A 17877-nucleotide genomic window follows, 5' to 3' on the forward strand; every position below is an offset into this window, starting at 1 on the left:
CCAGCCTCGCCTGCACTTAGTACAGGAGCACATCTCCTGCTTTACCAGCCTCACCTGCACTTAGTACAGGAGCACATCTCCTGCTTTACCAGCCTCACCTGCACTTAGTACAAGAGCACATCTCCAAAGATACCCCAACCTGAGGGACAACTAAGCACAGCCATGTTTTTCCATCACTTTAATATGTCTGGTTTTTGAAATGATGTGGTGCTGCAACTAACCATGATTATGAATGATTATTTTCTCGATTACCGTAATTTCCGCACTATAAGCCGCACCGGAGTATAAGCCGCAGCAGCAAAATTGCCTGTTTGTTACATATATAAGCCGCACCGGACTATAAGCCGCAGGTGTTTTAATGTTTTTTTTTTTTTTTTTTTGTGTTTTAATGTTTAACTAGATGGTCTACATTTCCTAACGAAAATGTAATTGTGCTTGCTGTCCTCGCCATGCACCGCCTGGCTTCCAAAGTCCCTGCCCATGGACCTAGGGGGACTAAGTAGTTATGGGTGTGTTAATTTCAAAGGACTCTTACACCCAAATACTACAGTACTTACAGTTTTAAAGGTGTATTACACCCAAATACTATATAATGTGGAAATTGTCAACAACGCTATTAGCAAAAATGTGCCTGAATTCTTTGGGAAGTATTTTGGCCATATCTCGGGAACGGAAGCAGCTACAGACACGGGACTGGCGGCATTGGAAAGCTCGTCAAATTTTACATCTAGTAGAAGGTGCGTTGAAGTTACGAAATCAACGATGGGGGCGCTGAGCAATGTACCCTTTTTTACATTAAATAGTTACATCAGATGCTCATAACTCCTTGGAAAATGCCTTAAATTGCATGAAACTTTGTGCGTGAAGACATCTCCCGACCTATATTCTTCGGTTTAAAATTGGTGAAATTTGGAGAAAAAAAAAAAAAGATTTTTTGGACGTTGTTTTTTGGCCATATCTCGGGAATGGAAGCAGCTACAGACACGGGACTGACGCCGTTGGAAAGCTCGTCGAATTTTACATCTAGTAGAAGGTGCCTTGAAGTTACGAAATCAACGATGGGGGCGCTGAGCAATGTACCAATTTTTTACACAAAGCACCCCTACAGGTCAGTGGCAGCAACTGACCTGTGGGGAAAATGGACTGATAATAGTCCCTGGTCACCAAAGTAATGTTACCCTTTTAGTTTTGTTACAGAGTTTCTGATCGGTTGTCATGTATCCAGTCAGCCAGAGAAGCTGCTTGGGTAGCATGCTAACTAATGCCTAATGCTACCATTAGCTCAATTAGCTTGTTGCAACTAGTCCCAAACATTGATGAACAGTGTGTCCTAACACCAGGGGGACAAGGTCTTTGTTTTGGCTGGCTGAGGTTAGCCTATAAGGCACAGTTGTTGTGGCTAACAGCCTCCATTCACACTAGGCTATTCACACTAGGCTATCTCTTCCATTATGTTTTCAAACCCAGCTGGCTCTATATAATGAACAACCACAAAGTGGTGACACTTACCCATGGGTTCCGTTCATTGTTTTCTGGACATGTTTCCATGCTATAGTAACACAGCAGCTAACAGAACAGACAGGCCTCCCATGCCATACATGAACACAACAGGTTTCCTGCAGGCAGCTGTCAGGGCTGTGAGGGGGCGGGCTCTGGTCGGCCCTGTGAATTATTTTATTGGTTGGCGACAAGTGACCTAGAAAATCCAAGGAACTCTGATTCACTCTGATTTGCCCTCTCCTGGGGCTCCCACTTGCACCAGGGAGGGAGAGGAATGACTGTAGTAAGTGATGTCATACTTTTACAGATGGAGGAATGACTGTAGTAAGTTATCATACTTTTTTTGTCTACATCATTCTCTCTACCCAAGATGCAACACTGCTGCTCAGAGTTGCTCTTAAGCTCTATTTATCTGGTCAAATCTCACCGGATTCCTGTTTCCAGTACACTTTTAGCATTAGGTTTTTAACAGAGAAGAGTTGGAGTTGCTGAAAACATACAGTATGCAAATGAGAGGGAGACCATGAGTGATATACCCACTGAGATACAAGCATAGGTGTGTCTGTTGTCTGTATAATAGCGTGCGTGCAAGTGACAAGTGTCATACAAGAAGGAAGGCTGGCCATAATGAGAATGAATCCGCACTTCCTGCCGCCCTTCAAAATAAAACCATTTAGAAGGGACAGGCACTGAATGCTGCTATAGCGCCCCCTAAAGGCTAAATGACAAAATACTTCTGATATAGGCTCAGAGTACATCCCTCCACACCTGTACCAAGTTTGGTTAGCATCGGACGATTTTTGTGAAATAGGCCCCACCCACAGAAGATTGGAAGTGGATTATATCGCAACGGTGCGTTTTTTTTTTTTAACTTCCAAATCAGTGTTGTGCAGGACAGTCCCCACATGATGTGTGCGTTGGTTTGGTGAAGATTGGACAAAATTTCAAGGAGAAATGGCAAAAAAACGGTTTTGGACAAAATGCAAAATGGCGGAAAATCTAGTCAGACGGAAATGGGCGTGGCCTAGTTGAGTAGATGCGGGAGGACCCAAGGAATCCAGGGAAAAAAGAATTTTGATGATAAACCCTACGGTTCAAAAGTTATCGAGCAAAAGGTAAGGAGGGCTGTTATAGCGCCACCATATGGTCAATTGGTGCATTTTTTTCGGGGATAGTAAAAGACCCCTCAGTGCACCTCCCTACCAAGTTTCGTAGCTCTAGCTGTTATGGTTTCTGAATGACAGCTAATTTACTGCAAGATTTTGTATGATTTTTCCAAACCCCATGCAAGTCAATGGGGGAAAAAATGGCGCTTAATGGCGAATTGCGGCCAAACCGCTTTCACAAACCCTTAACAAAGTCATAGCACACCTGTCCTCAATAAGCCGGTCATTTTGAGGTCTGGCATGTCTATGTGGCGCAAAAATTGGGGGAGTTATTACGCGCAGAAGTTTTTGGCAGATATAATAATAACTAGAATGTCTACATTTCCTACCGAAAATGTAATTGTGCTTGCGTCCTCGCCATGCACCGCCTGGCTTGCAAGGTCCCTGCCCATGCAATTAGGGGGACTAATGCTGCCTTCCAGACACCTGGGACGTGGGTGTTTCCCATTGGAAAAGTCCCAGTCCCCACCTTCAACACAACCCTTTGAAACTGGTGGAGCCTGGGCCGGTGGAGGTCAGGAGTTTGGACTTAACGTCCCCAGATCGAGATGATGGCTTGTGAGCTGGAGGTGGATGGATGGAGTCTATGAGTGTGACAGGAGCATCTATGAAAGGAGAGCAGAGCAGTTTTCACCTGTCCACATGCAGCAGCATGACCGAAGCGTCAGATTAGCTCGCGAATAGCGGCCAAACCGCTTGACAAAACCCTTTGCCAAGTCAGAGCATGTCCTCAATGAGCCGCTCATTTTGAGGTATGGCATGTCTATGTCGTGTGAAAGATGTGGGAGTTATTACGCGTCGAACTTTGTGGCAGATATATTCCGGGCCTTGCCCCCCTTAATTTTCCACCCCGAGTCCTACGCCGCCATCCGTGAGTGTTGCCCCCATTAATTTTCCACCCCGAGTCCAACGCCGCCATCCGTGAGTCTCTACGAGTTACGGTTGCAGAGATACGTTGCTGTAGCGCCCCCCATAGGCAAACAATAGCGCCCCCTACACGCCAAATGACACTATCTCTTCTGAAATCAACTCAGAAGTGTCAAGTGTCATACAAGAAGGAAGGCTGGCCATAATGAGAATGAATCTGCACTTCCTGCCGCCCTTCAAAATAAAACCATTTAGAAGGGACAGGCACTGAATGCTGCTATAGCGCCCCCTAAAGGCTAAATGACAAAATACTTCTGATATAGGCTCAGAGTACATCCCTCCACACCTGTACCAAGTTTGGTTAGCATCGGACGATTTTTGTGAAATAGGCCCCACCCACAGAAGATTGGAAGTGGATTATATCGCAATGGTGTGTGTTTTTTTTGAACTTCCAAATCAGTGTTGTGCAGGACAGTCCCCACATGATGTGTGCGTTGGTTTGGTGAAGATTGGACAAAATTTCAAGGAGAAATGGCAAAAAAACTGTTTTGGACAAAATGCAAAATGGCGGAAAATCTAGTCAGACGGAAATGGGCGTGGCCTAGTTGAGTAGATGCGGGAGGACCCAAGGAATCCAGGGAAAAAATAATTTTGATGATAAACCCTACGGTTCAAAAGTTATCGACCAAAAGGTAAGGAGGGCTGTTATAGCGCCACCATCTGGCCAATTGGTGCAATTTTTTCGGGGATAGTAAAAGACCCCTCAGTGCACCTCCCTACCAAGTTTCGTAGCTCTAGCTATTATGGTTTCTGAATGACACCTAATTTACTGCAAGATTTTGCAAGATTTTTCCCAACCCCATGCAAGTCAATGGGGGAAAAAATGGCGCTTAATGGCGAATTGCGGCCAAACCGCTTTCACAAACCCTTAGCAAAGTCATAGCACACCTGTCCTCAATAAGCCGGTCATTTTGAGGTCTGGCATGTCTATGTGGCGCAAAAATTGGGGGCGTTGTTACGCGCAGAAGTTTTTGGCAGATATAAGAATAGGAATAATAAGTATGTGGGATTTCAAGATTGTGCCTTGCTTGTCAGCAAGCACAATAATAATAATAATAAGTATGTGGGATTTCAAGATTGTGCCTTGCTTGTCAGCAAGCACAATAATAAGTATGTGGGATTTCAAGATTGTGCCTTGCTTGTCAGCAAGCACAATAATAAGTATGTGGGATTTCAAGATTGTGCCTTGCTTGTCAGCAAGCACAATAATAATGGGGGACTTTGTAATTTGTGCCTTGCTTTCAGCCAAAGTGTCAAGTGTCATACAAGAAGGAAGGCTGGCCATAATGAGAATGAATCTGCACTTCCTGCCGCCCTTCAAAATAAAACCATTTAGAAGGGACAGGCACTGAATGCTGCTATAGCGCCCCCTAAAGGCTAAATGACAAAATACTTCTGATATAGGCTCAGAGTACATCCCTCCACACCTGTACCAAGTTTGGTTAGCATCGGACGATTTTTGTGAAATAGGCCCCACCCACAGAAGATTGGAAGTGGATTATATCGCAATGGTGTGTTTTTTTTTTTAACTTCCAAATCAGTGTTGTGCAGGACACTCCCAACATGATGTGTGCGTTGGTTTGGTGAAGATTGGACAAAGTTTCAAGGAGAAATGGCAAAAAAACTGTTTTGGACAAAATGCAAAATGGCCGAAAATCTAGTCAGACGGAAATGGGCGTGGCCTAGTTGAGTAGATGCGGGAGGACCCAAGGAATCCAGGGAAAAAAGAATTTTGATGATACACCCTACGGTTCAAAAGTTATCGAGCAAAAGGTAAGGAGGGCTGTTATAGCGCCACCATATGGTCAATTGGTGCAGTTTTTTCGGGGATAGTAAAATACCCCTCAGTGCACCTCCCTACCAAGTTTGGTAGCTGTAGCGGTTATGGTTTCTGAATTACAGCTAATTTACTGCAAGATTTTGCAAGATTTTTCGAAACCCCATGCAAGTCAATGGGAAAAAAAAATGGCGCTTAATGGCGAATTGCGGCCAAACCGCTTTCACAAACCCTTAGCAAAGTCATAGCACACCTGTCCTCAATAAGCCGGTCATTTTGAGGTCTGGCATGTCTATGTGGCGCAAAAATTGGGGGCGTTGTTACGCGCAGAAGTTTTTGGCAGATATAAGAATAATAATAATAATAATAAGTATGTGGGATTTCAAGATTGTGCCTTGCTTGTCAGCAAGCACAATAATAAGTATGTGGGATTTCAAGATTGTGCCTTGCTTGTCAGCAAGCACAATAATTATTGCTTTTATCTCGGAAACGGAAGGTGCAATCGTGATTCCGCCCACCACTAGCGTACTTTTTCACCCCGATTCCAACGCCGCCATCCGTGAGTCTCTACGAGTTACGGTTGCGGAGATACGTTGCTGTAGCGCCCCCCATAGGCAAACAATAGCGCCCCCTACACGCCAAATGACACTATCTCTTCTGAAATCAACTCAGAAGTGTCAAGTGTCATACAAGAAGGAAGGCTGGCCATAATGAGAATGAATCCGCACTTCCTGCCGCCCTTCAAAATAAAACCATTTAGAAGGGACAGGCACTGAATGCTGCTATAGCGCCCCCTAAAGGCTAAATGACTAAATACTTCTGATATAGGCTCAGAGTACATCCCTCCACACCTGTACCAAGTTTGGTTAGCATCGGACGATTTTTGTGAAATAGGCCCCACCCACAGAAGATTGGAAGTGGATTATATCGCAATGGTGTGTTTTTTTTTTAACTTCCAAATCAGTGTTGTGCAGGACACTCCTAACATGATGTGTGCGTTGGTTTGGTGAAGATTGGACAAAATTTCTAGGAGAAATGGCAAAAAAACGGTTTTGGACAAAATGCAAAATGGCGGAAAATCTAGTCAGACGGAAATGGGCGTGGCCTAGTTGAGTAGATGCGGGAGGACTCAAGGAATCCAGGGAAAAAATAATTTTGATGATAAACCCTACGGTTCAAAAGTTATCGAGCAAAAGGTAAGGAGGGCTGTTATAGCGCCACCATATGGTCAATTGGTGCAATTTCTTCGGGGATAGTAAAAGACCCCTCAGTGCACCTCCCTACCAAGTTTCGTAGCTCTAGCTGTTATGGTTTCTGAATGACAGCTAATTTACTGCAAGATTTTGCAAGATTTTTCCAAACCCCATGCAAGTCAATGGGAAAAAAAATGGCGCTTAATGGCGAATTGCGGCCAAACCGCTTTCACAAACCCTTAACAAAGTCATAGCACACCTGTCCTCAATAAGCCGGTCATTTTGAGGTCTGGCATGTCTATGTGGCGCAAAAATTGGGGGAGTTATTAGTCGTAGAACTTTTTGGCAGATAGAATAATAATAAGTATGTGGGATTTCAAGATTGTGCCTTGCTTGTCAGCAAGCACAATAATTATTGCTTTTATCTCGGAAACGGAAGGTGCAATCGTGATTCCGCCCACCACTAGCGTACTTTTTCACCCCGATTCCAACGCCGCCATCCGTGAGTCTCTACGAGTTACGGTTGCGGAGATACGTTGCTGTAGCGCCCCCCATAGGCAAACAATAGCGCCCCCTACACGCCAAATGACACTATCTCTTCTGAAATCAACTCAGAAGTGTCAAGTGTCATACAAGAAGGAAGGCTGGCCATAATGAGAATGAATCCGCACTTCCTGCCGCCCTTCAAAATAAAACCATTTAGAAGGGACAGGCACTGAATGCTGCTATAGCGCCCCCTAAAGGCTAAATGACTAAATACTTCTGATATAGGCTCAGAGTACATCCCTCCACACCTGTACCAAGTTTGGTTAGCATCGGACGATTTTTGTGAAATAGGCCCCACCCACAGAAGATTGGAAGTGGATTATATCGCAATGGTGTGTTTTTTTTTTAACTTCCAAATCAGTGTTGTGCAGGACACTCCTAACATGATGTGTGCGTTGGTTTGGTGAAGATTGGACAAAATTTCTAGGAGAAATGGCAAAAAAACGGTTTTGGACAAAATGCAAAATGGCGGAAAATCTAGTCAGACGGAAATGGGCGTGGCCTAGTTGAGTAGATGCGGGAGGACTCAAGGAATCCAGGGAAAAAATAATTTTGATGATAAACCCTACGGTTCAAAAGTTATCGAGCAAAAGGTAAGGAGGGCTGTTATAGCGCCACCATATGGTCAATTGGTGCAATTTCTTCGGGGATAGTAAAAGACCCCTCAGTGCACCTCCCTACCAAGTTTCGTAGCTCTAGCTGTTATGGTTTCTGAATGACAGCTAATTTACTGCAAGATTTTGCAAGATTTTTCCAAACCCCATGCAAGTCAATGGGAAAAAAAATGGCGCTTAATGGCGAATTGCGGCCAAACCGCTTTCACAAACCCTTAACAAAGTCATAGCACACCTGTCCTCAATAAGCCGGTCATTTTGAGGTCTGGCATGTCTATGTGGCGCAAAAATTGGGGGAGTTATTAGTCGTAGAACTTTTTGGCAGATAGAATAATAATAAGTATGTGGGATTTCAAGATTGTGCCTTGCTTGTCAGCAAGCACAATAATTATTGCTTTTATCTCGGAAACGGAAGGTGCAATCGTGATTCCGCCCACCACTAGCGTACTTTTTCACCCCGATTCCAACGCCGCCATCCGTGAGTCTCTACGAGTTACGGTTGCGGAGATACGTTGCTGTAGCGCCCCCCATAGGCAAACAATAGCGCCCCCTACACGCCAAATGACACTATCTCTTCTGAAATCAACTCAGAAGTGTCAAGTGTCATACAAGAAGGAAGGCTGGCCATAATGAGAATGAATCCGCACTTCCTGCCGCCCTTCAAAATAAAACCATTTAGAAGGGACAGGCACTGAATGCTGCTATAGCGCCCCCTAAAGGCTAAATGACTAAATACTTCTGATATAGGCTCAGAGTACATCCCTCCACACCTGTACCAAGTTTGGTTAGCATCGGACGATTTTTGTGAAATAGGCCCCACCCACAGAAGATTGGAAGTGGATTATATCGCAATGGTGTGTTTTTTTTTTAACTTCCAAATCAGTGTTGTGCAGGACACTCCTAACATGATGTGTGCGTTGGTTTGGTGAAGATTGGACAAAATTTCTAGGAGAAATGGCAAAAAAACGGTTTTGGACAAAATGCAAAATGGCGGAAAATCTAGTCAGACGGAAATGGGCGTGGCCTAGTTGAGTAGATGCGGGAGGACTCAAGGAATCCAGGGAAAAAATAATTTTGATGATAAACCCTACGGTTCAAAAGTTATCGAGCAAAAGGTAAGGAGGGCTGTTATAGCGCCACCATATGGTCAATTGGTGCAATTTCTTCGGGGATAGTAAAAGACCCCTCAGTGCACCTCCCTACCAAGTTTCGTAGCTCTAGCTGTTATGGTTTCTGAATGACAGCTAATTTACTGCAAGATTTTGCAAGATTTTTCCAAACCCCATGCAAGTCAATGGGAAAAAAAATGGCGCTTAATGGCGAATTGCGGCCAAACCGCTTTCACAAACCCTTAACAAAGTCATAGCACACCTGTCCTCAATAAGCCGGTCATTTTGAGGTCTGGCATGTCTATGTGGCGCAAAAATTGGGGGAGTTATTAGTCGTAGAACTTTTTGGCAGATAGAATAATAATAAGTATGTGGGATTTCAAGATTGTGCCTTGCTTGTCAGCAAGCACAATAATTACCATATGTAAGGGTTCATGCACAGAGGGGATTGTCGGGAAAGAGATGGCTGTTTGAGGAAGCTCCCATTTATTAACATTTCAACAAAACAACATAACACAACACCACCTGTGTTTTTTTTTACAGTGCACACAGTGTCCGCGGTGTGGTGAAAAGAGGGCAAGAGAGGAAATTAAAACAGAAGTGGATTTATAGTTAGAAAGAGTGCTAAAAAAGAGAGATTTTTTTTTTTTTTTTTTTTTTTGAAAAAATCCATAGATAAGCCGCACCGTTATATAAGCCGCAGGGCCAAAAAACGGGGAAAAAGCCGCGGCTTATAGTCCGAAATTTACGGTAATCAATTATTGTTTGTTCCGAAATGGTGAACAATGTTGATCAATGTTTCCCAAAGCCCAAGATGACATCCTCAAATGTCTTGTTTTGTTCACAACTGTCCTAGAGGAGTAAAGAAACCAGAAAAATATTTAAGCAATATATCACGAGAGCAAGTGTGTTGTGGTGAATATATCCCCCTGATCAGTTGTTATCCCACGAGGCCGCAGGCCGAGTGGGATAACAACTGAGCAGGGGGATATATTCCACAACACACGCTGCTCGAGTGCTATATTGCTTTTATAAAAGGGTTCCAAGTATAATAATATAATAATAATAACACTATAAGTCCGACTGGCATGGTATTCTGAGAGTCAGTTGAAACACTACTGTAAGGCGGGACCTCTAGCAAGAAGATAGACCTGCGGGTGATTTGATTGGATCGTTCTGGAGACTGAAGTTGACATTGGCCAATCCTGGCGCTTGGCTGAGAGCAAAGCCCGACCAGGGGCCGGTTGCACCAATGGCGGCGATTGAGCCAGAAAGACAGTCTGAATGAAATTGAATGTAACGTTCCCAATTCTATGTATTAACTTCTAAAAAACTAACGGCAACATTTTGGAAGGCTAAGCCACACAACTAGTTAGTTATAATCTAACGTCGTGCTTTCAAAGACAGCGAACTGGCGGTGTTACGACGAACACGGCTCAGTTGACCGCAGTTACGACGATGACGGTCAAAAAGGTCTGCGCGGAGATCTCTGTTACAGGCAGTTAAGACCAGTGTAAGACCAGTTGGTGCAACCGGCCCCAGAGCCGTATGCCGACAGCAAGTAACGTACTTTTAGTAAGAGAGTTGCGCCATCATGCGTCCATAATGACTCATTGTACAAAGACTTGAAGGACTAGTGACCCTCCATACAGCAGATCAGGAGAAAGCTGTTTGGCTCGAGCGCAGTGCTGCCATTTAGTAAGAGAGTTGCCATGGTAACCAATAACCCATGGCCATGGGTTATTGAACTCGGTTACTGGAATTATACAATGGCTGTGAACCAATCAGATTGCTTGATTTGAGGTACCCATTTTATAATAACATTTAAGAAGCTGGAATCAGGGAATTTAGACTTTTTTTCTTTTTCTTGAAATCAGAAAACGGATACAATTTCAAGCTTCTACCTCAATAGACTACTTGCACAACTCCACTACTTCCTGAAATGAGTAGGGCATACTGGTTTCCTGTCCTACACTATTGGATGAACTGATTAATGTCAGGTGTGCCTGACTGCTGCAGTCACAACAACAGTGATCAGGCACACCTGACATTAATCAGTTCATCCAATAGTGTAGGACAGGAAACCAAGATGCCCTACTCATTTCAGGAAGCAGTGGAGTTGTGCAAGTAGTCTATTGGAGGCATCAACGTGCAAAGTTACCCGTTGCAGCTTCAAAGCAAAATCACCCCCCCCCCCCCAAATTGTGTGCATCTTTCCCACACCTACACCCAAGTCTTAAAGGTGTGATGTCATTTCCTGTTTAGATGTGCAGCCTGATGACCACTTCCTGTACTACGGCTTCTCTCGTTACGCCAGAGAGCTAAACGAGCTGACGCCTGAGCTGAGGGATGCTCTTCCTCCCACTGATACACGCTTCAGACCTGACCAGAGGTACACACACACGCACACACATGCACACACATACACACATGCACATCCATACGCGCACACACATGCACGCACATACATACATGCATGCATACACACACACAGACACACACACACACACCATGCCACTGTCCTGGGACTGCAGCCATGCATAACTTCAGCACCAGTGGCTCCTGCATTACATTACTGGCTTTCCTGGGGAAGCTAAGCAGGTCTTGCTGGGGATCCTCCTTGGATGAGAGATTGGTGCTGGAACTGGAGTTGGAGGACCAGTAGGAGCTGCTCTGCCCTCTGATCTGATGAATAATCTCCCCAATGCCCCAGAGCAGAGACAGGGACTCTGTCCTGTGAGTGAGCACCATCCTTCAGATGAGATGTTAAACCGAGGTCCTGACTCTCTGTGGCCATTAAAGATCCCATCAGCACTCTTCGCCAGAGTAGGGGTGTAACCCCGGCTGGTGCCCTGGGGGGTGTAACCCCGGCTGGTGCCCTGGGGGGTGTAACCCCGGCTGGTGCCCTGGGGGGTGTAACCCCGGCTGGTGCCCTGGGGGGTGTAACCCCGGCTGGTGCCCTGGGGCGGGAGCTGATGTGTGCTGAGCGTTCTGGAGCAAACTGGCTGCCCTCATCAGATTAGCGGATGGTTGAGCAACGGAGCAGTGGCCGGGACCAGTAGTCTTTAACGGCCGCTATTAGACATTAGCTCAATGGCTAACGTTATCGTATATAGACGCGTTTCCGTGCATTAATGTGAACGAAATATGGGCAAAATACGGCCCGCGGGCGCCACCCGTGTGGCCCGCGATGGAATTGCAACAATTTTTTTTTTTTTTTTTTTTACACACAGTGCACCTGAACGCAACATGCAAGATACCCACTGAATAAGTGTCCAAATGTTCATGTCATATAATATTCTGGCCAATATTCCACTTCTGTTATAGCATTTCAGTCTGGAATATGGAATATCTTTCAATAATCTTTATGACTAAAAGGCTACATTGAAGTAGAAATTTAAATAACTCAAATAACTCAGTGGTTTTGGATTTATTTAGCTTCAAGACTGCATTTTTGTTCGTGTGACCCTCAACACAGGCTTTGATCATCCCGGGACACTTACTGATACTTATGCTTAAATTAACCCACTCATATTCTGATTTATTTCAAGAAAAACAGTTCAGCTAGTGGAAATTTTAATTGGCTGGTAACTTTAAAATCTAGCAGCCATATTGGCAGGTGGTCAAAAAAGTTAATTTCAAGCCCTGAGAGCAGGTGGTGACATAGGAGTGAGTGAGAAAAGGATCAAATATTGGTGGTTAAGACTGAATAATGACATCACAACTGTTAATTTAAAATGAGTTATTCCTCTAAACCTGGCTTCAAATGCACCAAATTTTTCGCGCTGGCCCCGTTCGGCCCTCAGCAAAATCTGGTAGCGAGGACATATTTTGTGGCCCTCTCTATCATCAAAGTTACCCATCCATGGGTTACGGCATGACAATATTTGTTCGGCCCCCGGCAACAATCTGGGTTTCTCATGTGGCCCCCCATGGAAAATAATTGCCCACCCCTGTACTAGATACTAGAGAGACTAGTGCACTAGCACCCAGCGTGCTCCACCAATCACAGACGATCATACAGCGAGCTCCACCAATCAAAGGCGTCCATATTAACTTTAGAATTGTGGTCGTGTAGAACTTCTCCATGACATTGAATAAAAAATGTTTAAAAATAAACGAGGATGCTATCATACAGATTTGTGGCTTCTACAGGAACATGTACCATCGTTTCACCACTAGCTCACCCGTGTGAAGTCTACATTGAGTGGTTACGACATTATGACTAATCTCATTGCAGAATATGAACGAGGAAATACTCTTCTGGAACCGAGGTGTCAAGTGACTGTTGAGCTCTATAGCATTGACAGAGTACCACAGAGATGACGTATTTTTGTAGGCTTAACCAGAAACTGCCGCCATTTTGGTTCGTCAGTTAGAATGGGGATTTCACTTAAATGCGTAAAATAAGGTCTGTGGTTAACACACGTTTATGTGAACGCGGATTTGGGTTCAGCAGGATAATCTTCATGAATGTTAATCACTTTTATGCCTTTTGAAGCATGAAAAAAATGCATTTATGTTCCAAAAGTCATAAAAGTTATTCACATGAAGTGAAGATTATCCTGCTGAACTCAAATTAGCATTCCCATACACTTGTGTTAACCACAGACCTTATTTTATGCATTTAAGTAAAATCCCCATTCTAAAAGCCCATTCACTTTTCCTCTTATGAACCCAGAAGTATAGCTCCGGACTCATTCCTGCAGTTCTCTATGTCTCTGTTGGTTAATATGACAGATGTTGATGTGGTTGTTGCTTGTTGTCTCTGGCTCTGTCAGGATCCTGGAGGAGGGGAAGGTGGCGGAGGCAGATAAGAAGAAGGACGAGGTGGAGGAGAAGCAGAGGGAGAGGAGGAAGGAGATGGCCAAGACAGGAGAGGAGCACGTCCCCAGGTTCTTCAGGTGAGACGAAAGAGAGACCCTCAGCTCTCTCTGGTTTGAAAGAGAACCTGGTCTTCAGGTTCTGATGCAGGTCTGGAAAGGTTTTGGGCCATATCTTATATGCCCAGTTCAAAATGCAAAATCTTTGCTAGTTTCTAGCTCTCAAAATATCTTCTTTCTTATAATTACCACTGGTCGCTGAAACACATCTTTGCTGTACGGACACAGTGCTAATTAAAAGAAGAATGGTGAGATTTTGAGTGCTAGAAACTATCAAAGATGTAGTTGACTTGCACTGGGCGTAAGATATGCCTCCTTGTCTTGAATAGTTTGGGAATTTGAAAAAATGTCTGGGAAATGTTGTGGTTCAGATCCAGTACACATAAATCTAGCTTTTATGTTGTTTTTGTTGATGCTCAAAGTAATGCTCAGATTAGAGGGATGCTCTTATGACCCAGCCGCTCTCACCATGTATTATGTCAAATCCCCTGCATCAAAATCACATCCAGTCAAGAATGTGTTTGTGGCTGTGAAGAACAGTCTTCATCTACAGTATAGAGAGACAAAGTGACCGCCTACTTCCTGCTTCAGCACTGTACCAGAGATTTATTTTCCCATAGACATTGGCTGATGAAAGTCTCTGGTACAGTGCTGAAGCAGGAAGTAGATCTCTGGTACAGTGCTGAAGCAGGAAGTAGATCTCTGGTACAGTGTTGAAGCAGGAAGTAGATCTCTGGTACAGTGCTGAAGCAGGAAGTAGATCTCTGGTACAGTGCTGAAGCAGGAAGTAGATCTCTGGTACAGTGCTGAAGCAGGAAGTAGATCTCTGGTACAGTGCTGAAGTAGGAAGTAGGTCTCTGGTACAGTGCTGAAGCAGGAAGTAGGTATGTGGTACAGTGCTGAAGCAGGAAGTAGATCTCTGGTACAGTGCTGAAGCAGGAAGTAGATCTCTGGTACAGTGCTGAAGCAGGAAGTAGATCTCTGGTACAGTGCTGAAGCAGGAAGTAGGTCTCTGGTACAGTGCTGAAGCAGGAAGTAGATCTCTGGTAGGCCTACAGTGCTGAAGCAGGAAGTAGGTCTGTGGTACAGTGCTGAAGCAGGAAGTAGGCGGTCACATTGCCTCTCTATACAGTGACCTAGTTAGCCTGCCTAAATCATATTGAACACCAGACAACATCTTCAAAACAAATCAAGGTCTGGAAAAAAAGATGTGGAGGAACTCTGGATCTTTAAGCGTAATTTGACGTCTGTCCGTCCCCCATTCAGCCCAGCCCCCCCCCCCCCCCCCTTCCCCCCATCTTGACAGTGATATTAATGTGGCGATGCTGCTTTTGAATACATTTGTCTACAGGTGGTTCATTTCAACAACAGAAACTTGTAAATGAATCAGAAGTATATGAAGTGGAGTCCATGTCAGTCCATGCACCTGATCTTTATAGGCCGTTTTCTCTGGGATGCATTAGCCATTAGCCGGCTATGCTAGCCAGTTAACGGTTTCCTCTGTCCGTGTGTGTCATCAGGAAATCTGTGGACGAGGCGGGCAGGGAAGTGTGGCTGTACAACGAAACCTACTGGAAGCTCCGTGAGGAACCGGGTTTCGCCAACACTGAGAACCTAGACCTGTGGTAGAACGCTACCCGTAGCTAGCTTAACGCTAAGGCTAACTTAAACTAGCCATGAGCTAACCTATGTGGTGATGCGTGATGTATATAGGATAGTATACCCTTTTGTTGACAAAAATTATGAAATGTATAGCCTCCTTGTTTGGGCTTTGGTGAGAATGTATGGGGGGGAAATGTACTAACTATGCAATTGCTCTTGGTTAACTATAGTCAGCCTAGTTTATGGGCTAGCTTGTAGCCATGCTAGCTGGTAGCCATGCTAGCTGGTAGCCATGCTAGCCTGTAGCCATGCTAGCCTGTAGCCATGCCACTAAACATACGGTATTCTATTTTAATCTGGAGGCTAACAAAGCTTTAAACTTGAACATTGTAATGTTAATAGAGGCTGCCAAAACCTTGTGTATTATTATTATAGCTGGGCTGTAAAGGGGGAGTCGCATTTTAAAAGCATAGATGAACCTCTCATTGGGCTGTTTGTCCCATGTAGAGGGGAGGTGCCACGGAACAAATGAAGACTGACTTTGGCAAAGTGGGCAGTGTTGCCAGATCTCGCGAGAGAAACAAGCAACCAGGTCTTCAAGACTGCGGGGCCAGGCGGGGAGAAGGGCCTCAGACCTCCGGGCTGGAGCTTAACTTCCTGGTTGCTTGTTTCTCTCGTCAGATCTGGCAACACTGAAGTCGGGTGTCTTTCAGTCTGTGATATTCCCTACTGCCTTTACCACTCAACACTCCTTCCCCATGATGGAAACATTCAATCTAAGATGTTTCAAAAAAAATAGCTCAACTTGAAATCCAGTTTTTAAATCCATAAAAAAAAACATTAAATCCATTTTTAAATCCATCACCTTTTACAAAATTCTGGATGTTCCAAAAATGTCCCCGTCAGGATTTGGCCCCTCCCTGTACTGTATATTTACCAGTTTACTGCACAAGTGTTTTAGTGGTCATGTCCACAGGAAGCGTTTCTTGAGTTCCCAGCATCACACCTGGCGCTTAGCGCTCTCTGCGGCTAGTTTTTTGGGCGGAGCGCCTCAAGCAGAGAAAAGTTCAATTTTTGGAGAAGAGAAGAGCACACTGATCAATGTCACTGTTTTAAATAAGCGCTCTGCGTGTCTGTGTCTGTGTGTGTGTGCGGGTTGGACATGATTTCTAAAGCACTCTGACCTGAAGAAAACAAAAGCTTCCTGTGGACACGGCCCCTTAAACTGTATTTTTTGAGCGGCGGTAATGTTTCATCACAGTATGTATTTTAGTTTTAACGTGTCTATATAAATATTTAAATGTTTTTTATTTTGTCAGCTTTTATGATAGTTTTGATTCATTAAAAGCAGATATGTATCAAAAGCTCATGTTGGGAAGAGGCATAGATAACTGAGGGATAGATACCAGAGGGATAGATACCAGAGGGATACAGTATATACCAGAGGGATAGATAACAGAGGGATAGATAACGGAGGGATAACAGAGGGATAGATAAGATAGATAACAGAGGGATAGATAACAGATAGATAACAGAGGGATAGATAACAGAGGGATAGATAACAGGGATAGATAACAGATAGATAACAGAGGGATAGATAACGTGGGGAGAGCTGATTCTGAAGAGCGCTTGGTGTTTGTGGGGAATAGAAACGGGTCACTTGGTGCTGTCCTGCTTTCTCCTTCAGTGGGTCTTAACTCTATCAACTTGTGTTGAGTTGTCAAATCGGTGCATATTTTATTTGATGTGGTTACATTGTGACACATTGGTGACTCTTTGGTTTTCCGTGACCACATTAGCCTTCTGTCTTTCTGTCTTTTGGACCTTTATGCTTTCAGTTGATACAAATGAAGTAATTTTATTGATGTTTCAATGATGGATTTTGAGGAAAAGAGACTATTGTTAACTTCCAGTGAATTGTCTGTTGTCTTTTTTGTTTTTTATTTGGTCTTGTTTCAAATAAAAGGAGAAATAAACATCAGTGTCTCCTGCCACTTCTTCAGGGTTTAAATGTCCATAACCTCCACTGTTATTTAGTGTCTTGAGGGCCATGGAAAGCTGTGTGTGGTGTCAGGTACCTAAAACACTCTCAATCCATTTCACAGCATCTCTCTGAACCAAGAACTGGCCGTTTCTGTTGCTGTTCTTAAGGCTCATTAATGTTAACGACCCCTCTGTTCTGATTGGCTAACTCATTGCCAGTTGTTCATGTAGGTAGGCAGGTGGCAGTAGCCTCGCGTCACCAGGCTCTTCCCGAGGAGAAGAGCCTGGTTCCCATTATACTTGAATTACACCTCTCGGCTGGTTCCGCCCTAGACCCCGGAAACGGAACATGTAAACAGGATACTTGTCACATTCTTACCGTTCCCCCGTTTGAGTTGTGTAGGATAACTACGTACAGGTGGCGATGCCTTATTGCATCAAGGTTTTGATTGATGTATTATGTAACTTTTTTGACACATATGTATCCGGTTTCCGGTTCCTTGGTTTAGGCCCCTAAGTCCAGAAGCGGTGGAAATGTCTCCAGACTGGGTGGCAGAGTGGCCGTGTCCTCGGCCAA

At 44.3% G+C, this 17877-nt stretch overlaps 1 protein-coding gene across 4 annotated transcripts in view; it reads left to right on the plus strand.

The window, feature by feature from the left end:
• Positions 1-17287, plus strand: part of LOC310788702 (oxysterol-binding protein-related protein 7-like) — a gene marked incomplete at its 3' end in the record, with an annotated part of 110830 nt that extends 93543 nt beyond the window's left edge. For 3 of the 4 annotated variants that reach the window (XM_083650245.1, XM_083650246.1, XM_083650247.1), the window contains 3 exons: positions 11098-11224; positions 13614-13736; positions 15236-17287. In XM_083650245.1, coding sequence (XP_083506371.1) covers positions 11098-11224; positions 13614-13736; positions 15236-15344 — 359 coding nt within the window. Of the gene's footprint in view, positions 1-11097; positions 11225-13613; positions 13741-15235 lie in introns of those variants that run through there. The other variant, XM_083650248.1, reaches the window with a different exon arrangement.
• Positions 17288-17877: the final 590 nt, after the last annotated feature.

This window comes from Poromitra crassiceps (assembly GCF_964638095.1).
Source record: "Poromitra crassiceps genome assembly, chromosome: 13".
Taxonomy (NCBI): Eukaryota; Metazoa; Chordata; class Actinopteri; order Beryciformes; family Melamphaidae; genus Poromitra; species Poromitra crassiceps.